Source organism: Zea mays, chromosome 1 (assembly GCF_902167145.1).
Source record: "Zea mays cultivar B73 chromosome 1, Zm-B73-REFERENCE-NAM-5.0, whole genome shotgun sequence".
Lineage (NCBI taxonomy): Eukaryota > Viridiplantae > Streptophyta > Magnoliopsida > Poales > Poaceae > Zea > Zea mays.
In genome coordinates, this window is record NC_050096.1 from 63,495,955 (window position 1) to 63,516,713 (window position 20,759).

The window sequence follows — 20,759 nt, forward strand, 5'->3', positions numbered from 1 at the left end:
GACTGCGCGGTGTGAGGCCGTGATGTAGAGAAGTAGTGGGAGCGAGGGGTCAGGACTCGTCAAGGTTGCTAAGTCAGATAGGTGTTGTTTTAGCGTCGCGAAGGCCGTTGTCTGCTCTGGGCCCCAGACGAAGTCTTTCGTGCCACGCAATGATTTGAGGAAAGGCAAGCTTCGTCCGGCGGACTTGGAGATGAATCTATTCAGGGCCGCCAGTCTGTCTGTTAGTCGCTGGACATCTTTGGTGGACTGTAGTGGTGCCATGTCCATAATTGCTTGGATTTTAGTTGGGTTGGCTTCAATCCCTCGGTGCGATACCAAGTAGCCAAGTATTTTTCCCTGACGTACCCCGAAGACACACTTCTCTAGGTTGAGTCGGAGTCTTGCGTCGCGCATGTTGGCGAATGTCTCTGCGAGGTCGGTCAGGTGGTCCTCTTTGCTTTTGCTTGCTACGACAATGTCATCCACATAGGTGAAGATGTTGCAGCCTACTTGGTTTTCGAGGACCTTCTTGGTGAGGCGAGAAAAAGTTGAGCCAGCGTTCTTGAGTCCCTCAGGCATCCGTACGAAGCAGTATGTGCCGAAGGGTGTGATGAAGCTGGTACTGGCCTTGTCCTCCTCTTTCATGTAGATCTGGTGGTAGCCTGAGAAGCAATCTAGGAGGGACATGACTTCGCAGCCTGCTGCGTTGTCGACAATTTTGTCGATTCGCGGTAGAGGGAAGTTGTCCTTGGGGCACACCTTTTTGAGGCTCGTGAAGTCGATGCACATGCGCCATTTGTCGCTCTTCTTCTGCACCATTACAACGTTGGCGAGCCATGTCGGGTAAGCGATTGGTTCGATGAATCTGGCCTCCAACAGGCGATGCACTTCGGCCTTGGCTTCCTCCGTTTTTTCGTCGGACATTTTCCGCAGCCGCTGCTTTTTCGGGCGCACCGAGGGGGTCGATGCCCAGACTGTGTTTGATGATGGAGCAGCTGAGCCCGACTAGATCGAGGGCGGACCAGGCGAAGACATCCTTGTTACGGGTGAGACAGGAAAGGAGTTTTTCCTCGTCTCGCGATGTCAGGTCTTCACTGATTATGATTGTTTGCTTCGGAGTTGCTGAGTCGAGGGGTACTGTCTTCGTCGCATCGTTACTCTGAAGCTGGGCGTTGACTTTTTTGCCTTCGACTGGGCGCTTGCTATCGAAGCCTTTGCGCTCTGATGTGAGGCAGTGTACATTTCGTTGCCCTGGGACAAAGTCTCTTTCGATGTTGCACGCTGTCTGCTGGTCGCTGTAGACAGTGATCACGCCCTGTGGGCCTGGGATTTCATGCAGAGGTAGAGCCCATGAATGGCCGCCTCAAATTTGTTGATCGAGCCACGCCCCATTATGGCATTGTACGGGTAGACCATGTCGACAATGTCGAACGTGACTTGCTCACTTCACGCGTTGGGTGCTACACCGAATGACAGGGATAGCTCTATCTTGCCGACGAGGAATGTGCCCTTACCGCCGAATCCATAGAGGGGATTATCTGCAGGCTTGAGGAGGCTATAGCTGATTCCCATACGATCGAAGGCGTGCAGGAAAATGATGTTGGCCTGACTGTCATTGTCGATCAGCACTTTGTGTAGATCCTAGCCTGCTACCCTGTAGTTGATTACCATGGCGTCTACGTGTGGAGCACTGTGCAAGTCGACATCCCTGGCGTCGAAGGTGAGCGGTATATGGGACCACTTCGTTTGCGCCACAGGGCCAGTGAGAGCGACGTAGTTCACACTTCGATAGTGGTCCTTTTTCTGTCGCTTGGTGTCGAAGTCCATGCTGCATCCCCTAGTGATCATGTGGATGACTCCGCAGTATGGTGGCTCAGCGAAGTCTTCTTGTTTGGGTGCTTGCGGTGGGGGGTTGTGATGTGGAGGATTTAGGTGGTGCGGAGGCGGTGGCGGTAGAACCTGCACCTCTTGATGGTGCTGGTAAGCGTGGTTGGGTTGGTAGGGGTGGATAATGAGCCAGCTCGGCTCGGCTCGTCCGAGTTCGAGCTGGCTCATTAAGCTAACGAGCCAGCTCAGCTTGGCTTGTTAAGGTAACGAGCCACAGAGTCAGCTCGGCTCGTTTACGAGCTCGAACTGGCTCGTTTAGCTCGCAAGCCAGAGCAGAAAAAATAAAATATACATAATAATTTTTTTAGTTAAATTCAAACTAATTTAACAATAGAAAATAGTAATTATACTCATAGTTTCACAAACCACGTCAATACAACACCAAATTAGCACAATTCATCACTCATTAATTCACAATTCGCATGCATTGTTCATCAGTTTAACCCATAATTATATTTGCATAGACCAAATTAACACATAGACATAGTTCATTAATCATTAGTTTAATTCATAGGCCATAGACACCTCACATATATATAATATGTTAATCAATTATTCTGTAAATGATATACATATAGTTTCGTTTTGCTGGAATATGGTAGCTCGTTTAGCTCGCGAGCTGGCTCGTTAACGAACCGAGCTAGGATGTCAGCTCAGCTCGTGAAAAAAATTCAAACGAGCCAATCCGAGCCGAGCTGGCCATGAACCGAGCGAGCCACGAGCATTTCGTCCAGCCCTATGGGTTGGTGCTGGATTTGCTCGTTATGGTAGGGTTGTTGGTGGTGGTAAGTGTGAGCGATGACCCGTTGGTTGTCTGTTGGTTGGGCTCTGACCATTCTGTCCTTGGTGGCCTCAGTCTCCGGACAGTCCCTTGTTGGATGCGCACAGTCTTCACCGTGAAACAAGCAATAGAATCGTCACGGCTGCTAGGTCCATCCTCGGCCCCGCCTCTTGTGCCGTTAATGTGGCCTTGAGGGGGGTATTCTTGACGACGGGTGTGCTCTCTAGCTGGGTGCTGATTGGCTATGGTGTGCACCTATTTCTGGTTGCGATTGTTCCTGCTGGAGTCTGACTGCGCCGGCCGGATCCAAGTTCTGCTGGACTGCAGAGGGTCCTTGGGCTGGTGATGTTTCTTTCTGCTTCTGCAGGTGGTTGTTTTTGATGCGCAAGGCTCGCAGCTTTAGCTGGTCTTCGGCCGAGATGCCTATGACTTCTCCATCCTCTATGGTGTCTTCGCCCTCTGGGGGAACGAAGCCTGGTGATGGTGCTTGTGGTGCACCCTCGGAACTGCAAGTGTGCACAGTGCTGTCGGGGGTGGGGTTATCCTAGCTTTGTCTCTTGCTGTTGACAGCGTTATCTTCGAAGGCCTCTTGGGGGCGGTGTCCACGAGGGCCTTGCCTTTCTTCTCCGCCAGGAGTGCTGCCTTCGTCGCGTCGTCGATGGACGCGACAGCCTTTGAGGTTGTTCTCTTGGGGGGCATCGCGGGTTGTTTTTTCGTCGCACGAACGCTGGGCGCCAAATGTTGGGACCTGCCCCTTTGGACAGGTAGATCCAACAGGAAATGGGGGGAAAGAGTTTGTAATTCTAACACGGGGTGTCAAAGCCACAATAATCTCTCTCTGCGCTTTGGCACAGTACGGGGGTATTTATAGGTACTCGAGGGATTTCCTATCCCTGTCAAAGACATTTAGACCCTCTATTACCTAGTTTATCCCAGAATATTTCCACAGGGGAGGTTACAGTGAGTCATTACGATATACTTTATTACAGACACGACCCAACCCACACATGCTCACGCGGGGCCCTGCTTCATGGGCCGAATTGTACATGGGCATCTCTCTGCACTGAGGGAGTAGGAGGTCATGTGGTCTTCGGCAGGGCCTTCGTCTCGTCTCGCCGGAGCGAAGGGGGTCGAACAGGCCTCCGTCTGGGCAGCGCCCTTGGCCTGTCCGGCGGGTCCTGCGGATGCGGTCTTCGTCCGCGCAGCGTGAAGTAGAAGTCGTCGAGCGAAGGTTGGTGTGTTCGCCTTCGCCCCAACAGCTTATATTATGTGACCTTTACTTTCATGAGATTAGCGTAGACTATTTGGTAGGATCATCTTGGGTTGGTTAAGGTAGAACACACTAGAAAAGTTCAAGGTACATATCATGCTTGTTAATTTACAATTTTTCTTGTGTAGATCAAGTTAAGATGGGTTTAAGTTTTAAACTGACCCAATTCACCCCTCCCTCTTGGGCTCATGTATCCCTACAATAAGCCAACACTGGATTCACTAAGTCATCTTTGTTGGTTGATAACACTTAGATCATGTCATTGTCGGTTCACATTTTGATTTGATAGTGATACCATAGTTATGTCGATTTCAAACTTACTAGCATGAATGGCGCCTTAGAATGAGTGCTTTAGTCATCTTTAGAATATTTTTATAACATGGATTATAAGAGTCCTCATTAGGCCCCAAACTTTCAACCTTAAACCCTAGATCCATGCTAGAAACGCTTGACGATTGCAGTTTAGCTCTACAATATTACATAACGTTGTGAATGTTGCACAAGATGATAACTACACAAATTTATTGAATAAAACAAGGTAAGTGTTAAAAAGACTAAGTATTCCCGAAAACTTGTTTTGAGAATGTGTGATCCTAAGTCCAAGCATACACCACTCATTAATCAATGATTTTCTATTCCCTTGTCCTATACACATTCATCCTACTCTTTAATGCACCATCTCGCGTTACGTGCTTCTCCACCTTGTACGTAGATTTGTTTTTAATCTATTCCTATCCAATTTTGTCTCTATCCACTTTAGATTTATTTTTACTCTATCTTTATCTATCTACCTTAAAGAGATTATTGTGCACATCCACTCGCCCTTCCACACATAATGCACTCGTCGCCTCCCTTTCGCCTAGTCCTTCTTCCGACCGACCTCCATCGTCGTGCCCTCCTCTCCATCCGACAATGCCGTTGGGGCCACATAATTGCTCTTCATCTACTCACTCGACTACGCCAGGATGTGCCTCACCAGCGACTATAGGGCGATGGCTAAGGGCGGCGAGAGGCAGTTCACTGGCCTCGTCGACGTCTATCGGAAGACGTTCCGGTTCGACGGTGTCGCCGGCGTACATGTGAGTGCTCCCTGTTTTTTCATTGCAATCATGTGACTCGTTACCTTTGGTGGGTGATTCCATTTACAAGTGCGTGTTCAACGTAGGTATAGGCATCTGATGTAGGATGCGTTGTTGTCGCTGCTCCTGCATGCAAAGAAGGACAACAAGGTGGAGTCGAAGCAGAGCAAGGGAAATGTGCAAGCACAAGCTGCTTGATCTCAGGAGCTACTTCGATTGCCTCTTCTACGTCCATGACAAGAAGTGAAGAAACTATCTTAAGGTAAAGGTTATTTGATTGCCTACATGCCTGTGTTTATGTTGCAGCGCAGCTGCTCTTTAACCAATATTGAAAACATAAAATAGTTTTTGGGAACAATGTAATGTTATGCAATCCTAATAAAAGCTAGATTGATTTTACCGTTTGCACACATATTGATTTTAGATTATATGAGTGAGTTTTTTTAAGGTCGATGATAATATATGTTGTCCGTTTGTATTAAATTGTGTACAAACATTTTAGCATGCGTATTATAATAGTTTATAACAAAAACAATAGTTTAGTACATTGAGGTACTCCTAGCTGTGGTTCTCGTGGCCACCTACACGACAGTCTGCCAATTGCCGGCACAGAATATATAACTCCTACAAAATCTCGACAAATTTTAATGAAAACCACGGATGGGATATTTAATTGCATTTTTAATTAACCTTGGGAGAGAACGCGATGTGGCAACAGAAACTGTCAAACACCACGACCAGTGTCATAGCGCAGTATCCCTCTGTACTTGCTGAAACCGTACAACCGGCCGGCGTCTTCATGAAAAAACCTTCAAGACGAAAAGGAGAGGAAAAAGATACGGACCGAGAAGGAGAGCGCAACGGAAAGCAACCCAAGGTCTCTCCTTTTCCGCCACACAGGACTCACGCGCTCTTCAATCGCTCGCTCCGTTTCTACCTCCTCTCGCCTTCCTTCCTTCCTTCGATCCCGCTTTGTTTGTCGTCATCGCCCGCCCCCGAAGCTCCGACCTTTCCCCCACTTTCCCTTGGCGTCTACGGCCTTGTCCGGTGTAGAAAACAACGGGTTTCGTTTGTGTTGTTTTGCTGCGGTTTTTGTCCGCTCCTGGGAGTTCAATCCCTGCTCCATCTCTTAAGAGCACTCCTCCCCTCCCACTCAGTGTGCTTTGCTGTTCACTTTGGATTCCGCGGCTTTGTTTCGGGTTCTTGATTAGGAAGGTTCGGTTCCTGGTTTGGGAAGGTCCCCCTTCCGAGGCGAGGAATTTGGTGCGGGTTGATGCGTCTTGCCAGGAATCCGCGATGCAATGATAGGTTGTTGAAGCCGAGGTGAATCTTTGACCTGCAGAATTTCCTAGCTGAAGTCCCACCGCTTCTCGATCAGCCGGGCGCCATGGGCCTCTGCCTGGGCAAGTCGGCAGCGGTCCAGGAGCCGGCGGTGGCGGAAGACAACAGCGTAGCCGATGGCGCGGCGGCGGGCTGCGGCGATGGGCCGCCCGTGAAGGCGCCTCGGACGCCCAAGCAGCCCAAGTTCTCCTTCTACCTGCCGAGCCCGCTCCAGCCCTCCAGCTACAAGGGCTCGCCGGCCAACTCCAGCGCCGCGTCCACGCCGGCGCGCGGCGGGTTCAAGCGCCCATTCCCGCCGCCGTCGCCTGCCAAGCACATCCGTGCGCTGCTGGCGCGGCGCCACGGCTCGGTCAAGCCTAACGAGGCGTCCATCCCCGAAGGCGGCGAGCTGGACCTGGGGCTGGACAAGAGCTTCGGCTACTCCAGGCACTTCGCGGCCAAGTACGACCTTGGCCGGGAGGTGGGGCGCGGCCACTTTGGCTTCACCTGCGCTGCCAAGTGCAAGAAGGGCGAGCTCAAGGGGGAGGACGTCGCCGTCAAGGTCCTTCCCAAGGCCAAGGTGCGAGCATATCCTCTCTCCCTGCTTAGTTTTGTGCTGGATTGGATCTTCCTGTTTCCATGGCTTCTTGCATTCTTTAATAGATCAGCTCGAGTAATGCTACCCTGCGCATTCTGTCCTAAAATCTGATTCTTTGTAGATTCACATGAGTCCACCTTGTGCTTCTTTGGTTATATACTTTCACTTGATATATGCTTGGGACTTCTTAAAACCTTTTAGGTTCATATTGCAGTACTCGGAGAAAGATAGGGATCATGTAGTGGGTGTATACTGTGGCACCCCACACTAAAATTATCAGACTGTTCGGTGCAAATATGTTGCTACTTGCTTGACTGGGATTAAAATCTCCGGTTGAAGAGTATGAATTTGATTTCTTGAGTTACTGGGGCAGTTCCTGGTTATTAGTTGGGACAGGGACCATGATGTGGCCAGCAAAGCTTGCTTGCTTATTCAAAACCTTTATTCAAAAGTTCTGTAAGTGCCCCCCCCTCTGGTTGGATGTAGAGAACTTGCTCATTAAATTGATGCCATGTGATCATAATGGTATCGTTGGCTATCTGATTCTCCTTTCCCACTTGGTGATGTGATCTTATTTTAAAAACATCATGGTTGTTAGATTTCTGAGTCAAAGGTAGCAAGGTGTACGGTTGCTATGCAAGTCCAGTCTGGTCACGCGCTGATTTTCATCTCTGTTGAAATATTCACATTTGACCCATTGTAGGACCTTTCAGTTCTGTTGCTGGAGCCCCCCTTTTTTTACTAAATACTTCTCTAGAGGTTTGAGGCTCTTAGTCTTATCCTCTATACATACATTATCAATTTCAATTCATCATCATAGTAACCCTGCGCATGCAATTGGCAACTCCAATCAGGTAAGTCGATGGCAATTGGGGCCACTTTAGTGGTATTAATTTTACTAATTGGGGACATTAATGCTGACATAGTGATTATATGGTCATGTTTAATGTGTTACTAGTATTAATTGCTGGACGAAGAGAACACAAAACAAACAGGAGCATTAGTTGCAGTTTATTGGATGTCCAGAATCAAATGGGGTGATATTAGTTAGCGTATTGAAGGCTGGGCTGGTCAACAGTTGACGGATACTATTACTTTTCAATTCATTATGTTATTCATCAAGATCAAAGTAATGTAGGTTTCCTGAATTTAATACAGGGAAGTAAAATCTCCAAATTGATATACATGTAAAGAAAAGGCAAAATCAAGAAGACATAAAGTATAACTACAGTAGTACTATATTTGGGTACTTATGTTTTTGGTGCATTTTTCTCGATCACTAGTTTATAATGGGTATTGCTAGCATGGAGCCGAGCGTCTTATATTCTTATTTTTTGTGGACCTGTTTTTTTATTTGTGTTTTTTTACCAGGATGATTTGCCTTTATTGTTTTCTGATCATATAGTTTTAACCAGGAATGTTGTTGGTTGTTCAACAACAATCATTACTTGTGCTTGGAGGTCACTTGATTTTTCAAAAAAACACTAGGTGCTACGAAGGCGGTATGCCTCCGCCTAGTGCCTAGGCAATGTAGGCATTGCCTCGGCGTTGCTAGGTGTTTGTACTTTCAATGGATGGTTAGAGTAATGCCATGCTAAATGAAGGAAATTTTGCATACCATACCCAAAAAGATGTTATCATGCATCCATGAGTGCTATGCTAACTACAGTTCTTCTTTCTCCATCTCTAATCTGCCCATTTTCACGCATATACCAAGCCCAAAACACTTCTAGTTAGAAAAAAAAGGCTAGACAAAAAACCCAGGTGTCTGTGTGCCTTAGAGTCGTCAGGTTGCTGGCTGCTGTTGCTGGTTTTTCCTAACCGGCTCTCTGTAGTCCAACCTTGTGGGTAGTGTGTGTGTCTGTGTGCCTTAGCCTTTGGCTGGGCGTATGTAATTTCTTTCTTTTCGTCCTCCTTTTATTGAAATGATATGCAGCTCTCCTGCGTATTAAAAAAAACCCAGGTGCTAGGCAAGGTGGTGCACCACCACTTAGCGCCTAGGCAAATCGCCTTTTTAAACAAAGGCTGCTAGTTGTATCTTTTAGTTGTGTATGGATTGTTTCCTTTATGCTTGTTTCTGGCCTCCATAAGGAGGTCCTGTATTCGGGTCCTTTCCGACCCTTTTTTCTTCTTACTTAATAAAATGAGGCGCAGTTCTCCTGCGTTTTTCGAGAAAAAAAACAAAGGCTGCTAGTGTTCCTACCTCTTGGGCAAGATGATAAATACAATAATATAAAACATACTTGCAGACTTTTTGTTTGTACCTAATTGATTTAATATGTTTTATGCATTGGTCTTGTAACTTTCAGGCACAATTTAGATTTTGTGTAAGTAGAGCTTAGAAAGTGTTGATTTTTTTCAACAGTTTCTAACATAAACGTAGACACTCCTATTTTTTACTATCCATTCGTAGTAACTTTTTCTATGCTTGACTCCCTTCTGTGTGAATTTTTCGTGATCATATGATTATATTGATCTTGTTATAGTAGCTGTATAGCATATATTGCTAGTAAAAAGTTGGATTCAGTTCACTGTTTTTATACCTTTTATAAAATTTCCACTTAAAATCCTAAGTAAATGCTTTCATGCTTAGTCTCACGACTCACACCCAATCAAACTACTTTTGGACAGATGACTACTGCTATTGCCATTGAAGATGTCAGACGAGAAGTCAGAATATTGAGTTCTTTGGCAGGCCACATTAACCTAGTGCAATTTTATGATGCTTTTGAGGATGAAGAAAATGTATATGTTGTTATGGAGTAAGTTCACAACTGTTCCATTTATTAGTAGCCATATTGATTTACTGAAAGTTCTAGAGTTCTGTGTAGCATTATGTCAGAGAAATAGAATTGCCATTCTACCTTTTGTTGTTACACATTTTTAGAAAAGGCAAAGGCAATACATGATGTACCAATTCTTGTAGAGATTAGAAAGGTTCCCTTGTTGCTGATCCAATTTTGTCCTTGGCAATTTTTTGACTCTCAAGACACTCCCTCCGTTCCAAATTATAGTACGGTTTGGCTTTTGTAGTTTCATAGCTTTTATTATGTACCTAAATATATGTTATGTCCAGATACATAGTAAAAGCGATAAATCTAGAAATGCCAGAACATCACGACAGATGAAGTATTTTGGTTGGCCATATCTTATCATTCTCTTCCTATTCTTACTTTTTTAAAGAACATTATAATTGTCTAGATATGATTGAGTATTTAGAAGTAATAAGCAAGTAAATCAATTGAGGCATGGAAACACGTGGTACTCAGAAATTGAACGTTACTAAATTCAATAACTTTTCAAAATGCTCCATGTATTTTTGTCAAATCTAGAAAGGAAATAAGCATGGTGGATTTGGTTAACTCAAGTGTTGGAAAAGGCTATTAATATACACATGATAACCCGATTAGATTGCTATCAAAACTTCTAATCCCATGCATGTTTTCTGCAAGTGAAATTAGCATTTTTAGATAAAAAGTTGTCTGTTGGGATATGTGGTCATGCATTTAATTGTTAGTAGAGATCCTTTATTACCCTGGACATGCAAATCTTATATTCCAAGCATATCATCTGTGGAGGAGAACAAAACTTCCCTTTTGGGAAATAACATCTTAATATTGATGGAACCTGGATGATTCATATTTGATTAGTTCCACACCCTGAATTCGGACTGGCTCTGATAATACGAGTGTGTTGAAAGTGCCACTGAGTAGCATCTATGATAAGGTCACTTTATTTGCTTGCATTGGATGGTGATGTCTATTTGTTTTATATTCAGCCTTTTATCGGCTGGTCACATAATATCATGGGGGCGGGATTGGATAAGAGTTGGCCAATAAGGTAGGATTGTTTTGTTGGAGCAGAGACTGGGATTAACGATGTTTTTCCTTGTATTTTTCAAGCTTATAACAATGTTACCGCAAGTGAAGATTTTCCCTTGACTTTCGTTTCTGTAATATATGTACACTTTTCTTCCAAAGTAGGTTACTAAAGCTAGCACATTTTGATGTAGAAACATGATGTGCACCTCTAGAAAAGGTTTGTGATACCTGAATAATTTTCATTTGTTTGATCACATTTAACTCGCTAGTAAATTTTATTTGATCCAGATTATGCAAAGGAGGTGAACTGCTGGACAGAATTTTGGCTAGGTACTTACATGGCATTTCATTGCTAACACTGAAGTCATTGACTTCACAGGAATACTGATTATACCTGCATACTATTTGCAGAGGTGGCAAATATTCTGAGGGCGATGCTAAGGTTATTATTCACCAAATTCTAAGTGTTGCTTCATTTTGTCATCTTCAGGGTGTTGTTCACCGGGATCTGAAACCAGAGGTAAGATTTGTCGAACAATTCACAACTACTGGTTAGTACCATGAAGCTTGCAGTTGTTAGCTGAACTGTGTATGCTGCTGCCTGCTGCATACCTCCTTTTGACATGTCCTTGTCACTGTTGTTTTTGTGGATTATTAGCCTATGCTTAAGGTTGAGGTCACGCTTGTCTCCCAAAGGCATGAATGGGTGTAACCTGATATCTTGTGGGTGTGTGTGGTGTGTTTGCATGGGTCCTTATACTCTTACTTCTTCTCTAATGTAATGATACACATATCTCCTTCATATCCGAGAAAACATTGACCACTTCTATTGTTTAAAGACAAATGCTACGGCAACCTTGATGTTTTTTTGCTGATGCTAATGTTGGTTTGCTTTTTACTCCCATTTCTCAGAATTTTCTTTTCATGTCAAAGGATGAGAATTCTGCCTTGAAAGTCATAGACTTTGGTTTGTCTGACTTTGTTAAACCAGGTTAGTCTTACATTTTTTTGGGACCATTGCTTATTATTGTTTTCCATTAAAATACACGTGATATTCTATTATGCAGATGACAGACTTAATGACATTGTTGGAAGTGCATATTATGTTGCTCCTGAAGTTCTCCATCGATCTTATGGCACAGAGGCTGATATGTGGAGCATTGGAGTAATTGCATATATTTTGCTTTGTGGAAGCCGCCCTTTCTGGGCACGAACTGAGTCAGGAATTTTTCGAGCTGTCCTAAAAGCAGAGCCTAGTTTTGATGAAATTCCATGGCCTACCCTTTCTGCTGAGGCGAAAGACTTTGTAAGAAGGCTACTCAATAAGGATTACCGTAAGCGGATGACTGCTGCACAAGCCCTCTGTATGTAACATTCTTGTCTTGAACTCGGTGTACCCTGTTATTCTGTTTGCAGATAAGGTGACCCTGACCCCTTCTTTCTTATACATTGGAAATTACAGGCCATCCATGGATCCGTGGCACACAGGAAGTTAAGATTAATCTAGACATGATAATCTACAGGCTTATGAGGGCTTACATAAGTTCATCTTCTCTACGGAAATCTGCATTGAGGGTAATACTTTTGTAGGTTGCTTGTACTGTTTTGCAAGAATCATCATCTTTCGTTTCTGTTGGATCTTGGATGGTCAATAACTGAAGCCTCCATTTTAAGTGTATTTTATTGATAATGTTTTATCTGCATCACCTAGCAAATGGTTGCTTTGTTTTTGGATTTATGTGATCCTCTTATGCTTTTTCCTCTTATAAATATATGTAGTATGTACTGCTCTGTAAATAAAAACACTGAATGCCTGTGGTCTGTGCACAATTATACTCCATGCTTTCTATTCAGCTTAATGCAAATCTGGTATACTCAGTTGTTAACAGCCAGCTGACTATTATGCCCTCAGCCTAGGGTACTTGTAGCTGTTGCAACTCTGTTTTTCTAAGTCCTAATATAAAAAAATTAGACCAACCTAGGAGGAATAGGTGGCGTTTTATGAAGAAGAAAATAGGCAGACAAATTCACATCGATGAGGACTTGAACCTGGGTGGTTTGGGTATATACATCCACACCCTTGACCAACCGATCTAGCTCAGCTTCCTCAACTCCGTTCTTCTAGACCCTGTGCATATCTGTTATAACAAGTGTTATTCAGTATGTTCCTTGCTTGCCTTTCACCTTAAAATTAGAATAAATGATCGTCCTATGGTTGTTCTATTTTTCCATTCTACTGATCCTTATTTCCTGGGACTGCATTTTTGTTGGAATGACATTGTTTGTTGCTATTATTGTGAACAAAGGACACTTCAAGAAACTGTTATACAGGACCTGGTAATTAGCTATTTAAGTTTTTCAGGCTCTTGCAAAGGCACTGACGACAGATCAACTCTTCTACCTAAGAGAGCAGTTTACATTATTAGGTCCAAACAAGAGTGGCCATATATCATTGCAAAATATGAAGACGGTTAGTAGCTTTATTCAGTTAAAATTAAACTGTAATTTGCGGTTGCTGAATTTTTATGGAACTTCTAGGCCTTGATTAAAAATTCCTCGGGTGCAATGAATGATTCTAGGATTCTTGACTTTGTTAACTCAGTAAGCCTTCTTTGTCCTCTTATGTTCTTTTCATATTTTGGTGCATGACAATGTACTAATTCTACCCGTTGTGCTAGATATGCAATATCCAATATGGCATGATTGATTTTGAAGAGTTCTCTGCTGCGGCCATTAGTGTATATCAAATGGAGGGCCTGGAGACCTGGGAAGAACATGCTCAACAAGCATATGAATTGTTTGACAAGGAGGGCAACCGACCAATTGTGATTGAAGAACTTGCATCGGTATAGTTTGATCTCAAAACAAAGTTTCTGCGTAGGAAATGGACTGTGACTTATTATGTTCATCTTTCAGGAACTTGGACTTGGCCCTTCGATCTCACTTCATGTTGTTCTCAAAGATTGGATCAGACATTCAGATGGAAACCTCAGTTTCCTCGGGTTCATAAAACTACTGCATGGAGTTTCTTCACGCGCAATCACCAAAGTATAAGATAACCATTTGCATCGAGCAATCCCTGATCTCTGGCTAGTGCATGCCATGGCTGGTTGTAGAAGTTGCATGAAACCAATACAAAGATTAACAGATCATCTTAGCGCAATAGGTACTCTCAGTAGGTGTATATTTGCCCTGCTTTTCGCAACATGGATCGACATTGTCCTCAAGATGTTGAGAGGAATGTACAGATTTGATTTGGGAAGAATGGAAACCCTGAAGGATTTGAGGCTGTTATTTTGTTTGTTAGTTCCAGTAATGCAGGCATTGCCTTCATTTGTGTTGTGCACCTATGCCGCTTAATGCTCCATTTACATATGCTATTGTTGCATTTATTATATAAATATTCTAGAATGAGAGGTAATGTGCATCTTGAGTCACCGAGTTACCATATTAGGGCTTGTTTGGGAGCAAGTGGAATGAAGGGTATTGATAGGACTATAATCCCTTACTATCTAAAATTGAATAGTGGAGGATTATATGCCCTCCAATCCACTCCATTACCTTTACTCCCAAACAAGCCCTTATAGATTGGAAGCAGCCTCTCGGTATTTGCGGAAGGAAGGTATCCCTCAGGTTTATTATTTTATTATAGATACGAAGCAGCTTCTCGGTATTTGCGGAAGGAAGGTATGCATCAGGTTTATTATTTCTTCAAACCCTACTTATACATGAACTAATGGTATTGGATCTACTTTAATGAGTTAATGTACAGCTTTGTAACTTTGGAATCCTTAAGCACAAGAAGGATTATGCGGCCTCTACTAAGGCCTGTTGATCTTCATCTCTAGCGATCCTTAAATTATATCCCACTTAAATCTCGAACATCTCAGGAAACAGATTTCCTGAATAGAAATCCAGCTGTGACATTGTCCTGTTAGGTTTGCTTCGGATTGCTTTAGTCGCCTGCACTTGAAGGACAATCATTGTTTTGGTGAAATTCGGATACTACTAAATTATCGCCAAATTGTTAAAAGAGCGCAAAAAGAGTAGCCAAATTCCTTTTATCTATCCTCGCATTTCCAAACGTACTCAATTATTTTCGGTTTTATTAGGCAAACCACCATAATTTGATGGTGAGAATTGTTCGTGGTGTAGTGTTAAGATGAGGAGTCACCTATCTTCATTCCACCCAAACATATGGGATGTTGAGTTTGGGATGCAGATACCAAAGGCTGGAAATGACGACTATGATTTGGACGAGGTGGCTCAAATCACTCACTTCAACTCACAAGCGACCATGGTATTACTCACCTCTTTGTGTAGGGAGGAATACAACATGGTCCACAGGTTGCAAAGCGCAAAGGAAATTTAGGACACCCTCAAGACGACACACGAAGGTGACAAGATCATCAAGATCACCAAGATGGAGGTGATCGAAGAAGAGCTCGGACGATTCGCCCTCAACAAAGGAGAAGAGCTACAAGAAATGTACAACCAGCTTAAGACGATGATGAACCAAGTCTAGAACCTCGGAAGCACCAAGTGGATCAACTATGAAGTCGTCAAACTCATGCTAAGGTCACTTGTATTTTGTAATACTACTCTTGTTCAATTACTTCATATAAATCTTAAGTACGAAGTGTTGTCTCCTAAGGAGGTGCTTGAAAAGTTTATGAGCTTTGAACTTATGGTCAAAGACTCCAAGCATATTGAGAACATAGCTCAAGGCAACACTTTCACACCTGAGCCACAAGCCGTTGCCTTCAAGGCAACGGAAGAGAAGGAGGAGACTACTCCAAGTAAAGGGCTTCCAATTGATCCATCCAAGCTTGATAACGAGGAGATGACCCTCATTATCAAAAGCTTCCGATAAATCATCAAGCAAAGAAAGGGCAAAGACTACAAGCCACATTTAAAGAGGGTTTGCTATCGATGTGGTAAGTCCGAGCATTACATTGCTAAATGCTTATATGCTAGTGATGATGACAGGGACGATGACAAGGGAAAAGAGAATGGAGAAGAAAAAAAATCTTCCACAAGAAGAAGGACGGTGAGGCGCACATTAGGAAGGAATAGGACTATGATAAGAGGTCATCCAATGAGGACATCACCAATATCGCCGTCAACAAGGGCATTCTCTTCCCCAACATCGACCCCAAGTGCCTCATGGCCAAAGAGGGCAAAAGAAGGTATATTCTAGATACACCCCAAATATACTACTTTCGATGATGAGTGTGAATCTAGTGATGATGATGAGAATCTATCTTTGATCTTCAAAGGTCTTAGATTTAAACAAATTGAAAAAAATCAATGAGCTAGTAAAATCCATTAACGATAAGAATGAACTCTTGGAAAGCTAAGAGGATCTACTCGTTAGGGAAAATGGAAATTTTGTTAAGCTAAAAGAGGTCTTAGCTCATGCAAATGGAAAAAAATGAAATCTTGACTAATGAGCTAAATGTTTGCAATGATTCAATTTCTTGTCTTAGAAGCGAGAATGTTGATTTAGTTGCTAAGATTGAGAATTTGAATGTTTGTCATGCCTCTACATCTTCTATTGAGCATGTTTCTATTTGTACTAGATGTAGAGACATTGATGTTGATGCTTTTGTTGAGAACCTTGCTATGATTAAAAGTCAAAATGACCACATAGCAAATTAGATGGTAAGATTATGGATCATGAACTTGAGAATGATTTTTTTTAAATTCCCTAGAAGCATGCTTTATAATGGGAGACACCCAGGCATTAAGGATGGTGCAGGCTACCGGGGGCAAAGAAAACACCAAAGTTAATGCCCAAAGAAATAAAATTCCTCAATTTGTGAAGGGCAAGTGAAAGTCGCCTAGAGGGGAGTGAATAGGGCGAATCTGAAATTTCCAAACTTTAAGCACAACTACAAGCCGGGGTTAGCGTTAGAATTAAATTCGAGTCCGAAAGAGAGGGCGAAAACAAATCACAAGCAAATAAGACAAATGACACGGTGATTTGTTTTATCGAGGTTCGGTTCTTGCAGACCTACTCCCCGTTGAGGTGGTCACAAAGACCGGGTCTCTTTCAACCCTTTCCCTCTCTCAAACGGTCACTTAGACCGAGTGAGCTTCTCTTCTCAATCAAACGGGACACTAAGTCCCCACAAGGACCACCACACAATTGGTATCTCTTGCCTTGGTTACAATTGAGTTGGGATCAAGAAAGAATGAAGAAGAAAAGCAATCCAAGCGCAAGAGCTCAAATGAACACAAGTATCTCTCTCACTAGTCACTATTTGATTGGAATTGTCTTTGGACTTGGGAGAGGATTTGATCTCTTGTTTGTGTCTTGTATTGAATGCTATAGCTCTTGTATGAGGTGTGAAGGCTGAAAACTTGGATACATTGAAGTGTGGTGGTTGAGGGTATTTATAGCCGCAACCACCAAAAGAACCGTTGGTGAGGGCTTCTGTACTGTCCGGTGCGCCAGCCACGTCACCCGGTCGTTGGATTCTGACTGTTGGAGCTTCTAACATCTAGGCCACCGGACAGGTCCTGTAGACTGTCCGGTGCACCTTCTGGCTCTGCTCTGACTTCTGCGCGCACTGTAGCGCATTAACTGCTCTCTGCAGACGACCGTTGGCGCGAAGTAGCCGTTGCTCTTCTGTCACACCGGACAGTCCGGTGCTACACCGGACAGTCCGGTGAATTATAGCGGAGCGGCTCCCAGAATTCCCGAAGGTGAGCAGTTCGGAGTTGAGTTCCCTGGTGCACCGGACACTGTCCGGTGGCACACCGGACAGTCCGGTGCGCCAGACCAGGGCACACTTCGGTTGTCTTTTGCTCTCTTTGTTTGAACCCTTTCTTGGTCTTTTTATTGGTTTATTGTGAACCTTTGACACCTGTAAAACTTATAGTCTAGAGCAAACTAGTTAGTTCAATTATTTGTGTTGGGCAATTCAACCACCAAAATCAATTAGGAAAAGGTGTAAGCCTATTTCCCTTTCAATCTCCCCCTTTTTGGTGATTGATGCCAACACAAACCAAAGCAAATATAAAAGTGCAGAATTGAACTAGTTTGCATAATGTAAGTGCAAAGGTTGCTTGGAATGAAACCAATAATTATTTCTACTAGATATGCATGGATGGCTTTCTTCTAACTTAAAATTTTGGACCACACTTGCACCACTTGTTTTGTTTTGCAAAGTTTTGGAAATTCTTTTCAAAGTCTTTTTGCAAATAGTCAAAGGTATATGAAAAAGATTTTGAGAAGCATTTTCAAGATTTGAAGTTTTCTCCCCCTGTTTCAAATGCTTTTCCTTTGACTAAACAAAACTCCCCCTTAATGAAATCCCCCTCTTAGTGTTCAAGAGGGTTTTAGATATTAATTTTGAAGAGGGTATACCAATTTGAAATTATATCAATAAGTAAGATACCAATTGAAAAACATACCATCAAAAAGGATACCAATTGAGAAAATCTTTTCTTAACCAAATTTGAAGACTACATTTTTGAAATTGTTGGTGGTGCGGTCCTTTTGCTTTGGGCTAATACTTTCTCCCCCTTTGGCATGAATCGTCAAAAATGGATACTTGTGAGTGAAATTTAAGCCCTTAGACTACTTTCTCCCCCTATGGTAAATAATATATGAGTGAAGATTATACCAAATTGGAGAGAGTGTGGCGGAGCGACGGCGAAGGTGAGAGCACCTAGAGGGGGGGGTGAATAGGTGATCCTGTAACACTTAAAACTTAGGCCACAAAAAACTTGGTTAAGTGTTAGCACAATAACTGCCAAGTGGCTAGAGAGGAATCTTCAACAAAACACAATAACCAACAAGATCAATCACAGAGATGGCACGGTGGTTATCCCGTGGTTCGGCCAAGACCAACGCTTGCCTACTCCACGTTGTGGCGTCCCAACGGACGAGGGTTGCAATCAACCCCTCTCAAGCGGTCCAAAGACCCACTTGAATACCGCGGTGTTTTGCTTGCTTTTTCTCAATCCCTTACACTTGAAATTCACAAAGAAACACGGAGCAAGGGAGGGATTAGCAACACACTCAAGACAAGAAATCACAGCAACACCACGCACACAAGTCGCAATGAGAGCTCACAACACAACTCAATGAGTTCACTACTCAACTAGAGCTCTAATTGCTATCGCAAAGAATCAAAGGCGCGGAATTGATGTCTTGGTGCTTAGGAATGTTGTAGGAATGCTTGGTGTACTCCTCCATGCGCCTAGGGGTCCCTTTTATAGCCCCAAGGCAGCTAGGAGCCGTTGAGAGCAATCTAGGAAGGCTGATCTTGCCTTCTGTCGACTGGCGCACCGGACAGTCTGGTGCACACCGGACACTGTCCGGTGCCCGATTCCTTTCCATAAATGGCGCAGTCGACCGTTGGCAGGCTGAGAGCCGTTGGCGCACCGGACAGTCCGATGCACACCGGACAGTCCGGTGAATTATAGCCGTACGTCGCCGATGAATTCCCGAGAGCGACGAGTTCGCCTGTGCACGGCCCACCGGACAGTCCGGTGAATTATAGCCGTACACCGCCGTCGAAGTCCCAAGAGCAGCCATTTTGCTCGAGCCATCCTGGCGCACCGGACACTGTCCGGTGCACCACCGGACAGTCCGGTGCTCCTAGACTGAGCAGATTCTTGGCTGCTCGAGCCAAGACATTTCCAATTGGATTTTTCCTGTTTCCAGCACTTAGACACAATACATTAGTCTCTAAAACAATGTACTAAGTCTGAGAAACATACCTTTATCCTTGATTTGCACTTTGTCCACCATTTTACACTTAGGCACTTGTGTTGGACACTAAATCACCAAAATACTTAGAAATGGCCCAAGGGCACATTTCCCTTTCAATCTCCCCCTTTTTGGTGATTTATGCCAACACAACATAAAGCAAGTAGAACAAGTACAAAATCAATTCAAATGAGAACTCAAATTGTTTTGATTCAAATTTGACATATATGGATCATCCTTTGCCACCACTTGGTTTGTTTTTGCACATTAAACTCAAATTTCTATCTCTACGTCAAGCACACATGTTAAGACATAAAGAGAGTCATTCCAAGAGAAATTGATTCAAGATTTCAAAAAAACTCCCCCTTTTCCCATGATCAACACTTCTCCCCATAAGAAGCCAACTTTTGACAAGAGAGACAATAAAAGAGTTTTGACAAACCAAAAGCTCTATTCTACTATTTTCAAAATCTCTCAAGTGGTAGCTGATCCATTTATCGCTTTGGCCTTTATTTTCTCCCCCTTTGGCATCAAGCACCAAAACAGGATCAATCTTGGCCCTTTAACCCCATTGCCTCACCAAAATCTTCAACTAAGAGCAAATAGGCAATAAGAGTATAAAGATGAACTTGGAAAAGTTACTCTTTTCATCGGAGTGCAGTGGAAGTCTTGCATGATCCAAGTCCACCTTTTCCCTTTCAATTCTCCTTGGAGACTAAAACAACCAAACTCAAGTACATGGTTAGTCTCAAAGGGTCAAGTTGTAGCACAGCTCCCCCTAAATATGTGCATCACTTGCAAAAAGGACTTGTGAGGTCCAGGGAGTGTTTGTACAACTTGAGCACCACAATAAGCAACAAAATGCAGAATAAACATGATCAAGGGCATAAACACATGTATGCTACATTTCAATCCAAGTTCTGCGAATCTAAGATATTGAGCTCACTACGCAGCCTGTAAAAGGTCTTCTCATCTAGAGGCTTGGTAAAGATATCGGCTAGCTGGTTCTCGGTGCTAACATGAAACACTTCGATATCTCCCTTTTGCTGGTGGTCTCTCAAAAAGTGATGCCGGATGTCAATGTGTTTTGTGCGGCTGTGCTCAACAGGATTTTCCGCTATTCAGATAGCACTCTCATTATCACATAGGAGTGGGACTTTGCTCAGATTGTAGCCGAAGTCCCGGAGGGTTTGCCTCATCCAAAGCAGTTGCGCACAACACTGTCCTGCGGCAACGTACTTGGCCTCAGCGGTGGATAGGGCAACGGAAGTTTGTTTCTTAGAGTTCCACGACACCAGG

General features: G+C 43.6%; 1 protein-coding gene across 3 annotated transcripts; it reads left to right on the forward strand.

The window, feature by feature from the left end:
* Positions 1-5,687: 5,687 nt before the first annotated feature.
* Positions 5,688-14,110, forward strand: LOC100272934 (putative protein kinase superfamily protein). 3 transcript variants are annotated; one of them, XM_008668932.2, is made up of 12 exons: positions 5,688-5,873; positions 6,339-6,896; positions 9,546-9,676; positions 11,024-11,065; positions 11,147-11,255; positions 11,648-11,726; positions 11,803-12,099; positions 12,198-12,310; positions 13,098-13,205; positions 13,274-13,336; positions 13,414-13,581; positions 13,652-14,110. In XM_008668932.2, exons 1-12 carry the CDS (start codon positions 5,703-5,705, stop codon positions 13,787-13,789), a joined length of 1,977 nt encoding a protein of 658 aa, XP_008667154.1. In that variant the 5' UTR covers positions 5,688-5,702; the 3' UTR covers positions 13,790-14,110.
* The last annotated feature ends 6,649 nt before the right edge of the window (positions 14,111-20,759 follow it).

Coding starts and splice junctions, on each gene's coding strand:
- LOC100272934 (XM_008668932.2), top strand. CDS start 5,703: ATGTGGCAACAGAAACTGTCAAACACCACGACCAGTGTCATAGCGCAG. Junction 5,874..6,338: donor GCAACGGAAAGCAACCCAAG/GTCTCTCCTTTT, acceptor TTTGACCTGCAG/AATTTCCTAGCTGAAGTCCC. Junction 11,066..11,146: donor CTGGACAGAATTTTGGCTAG/GTACTTACATGG, acceptor TACTATTTGCAG/AGGTGGCAAATATTCTGAGG.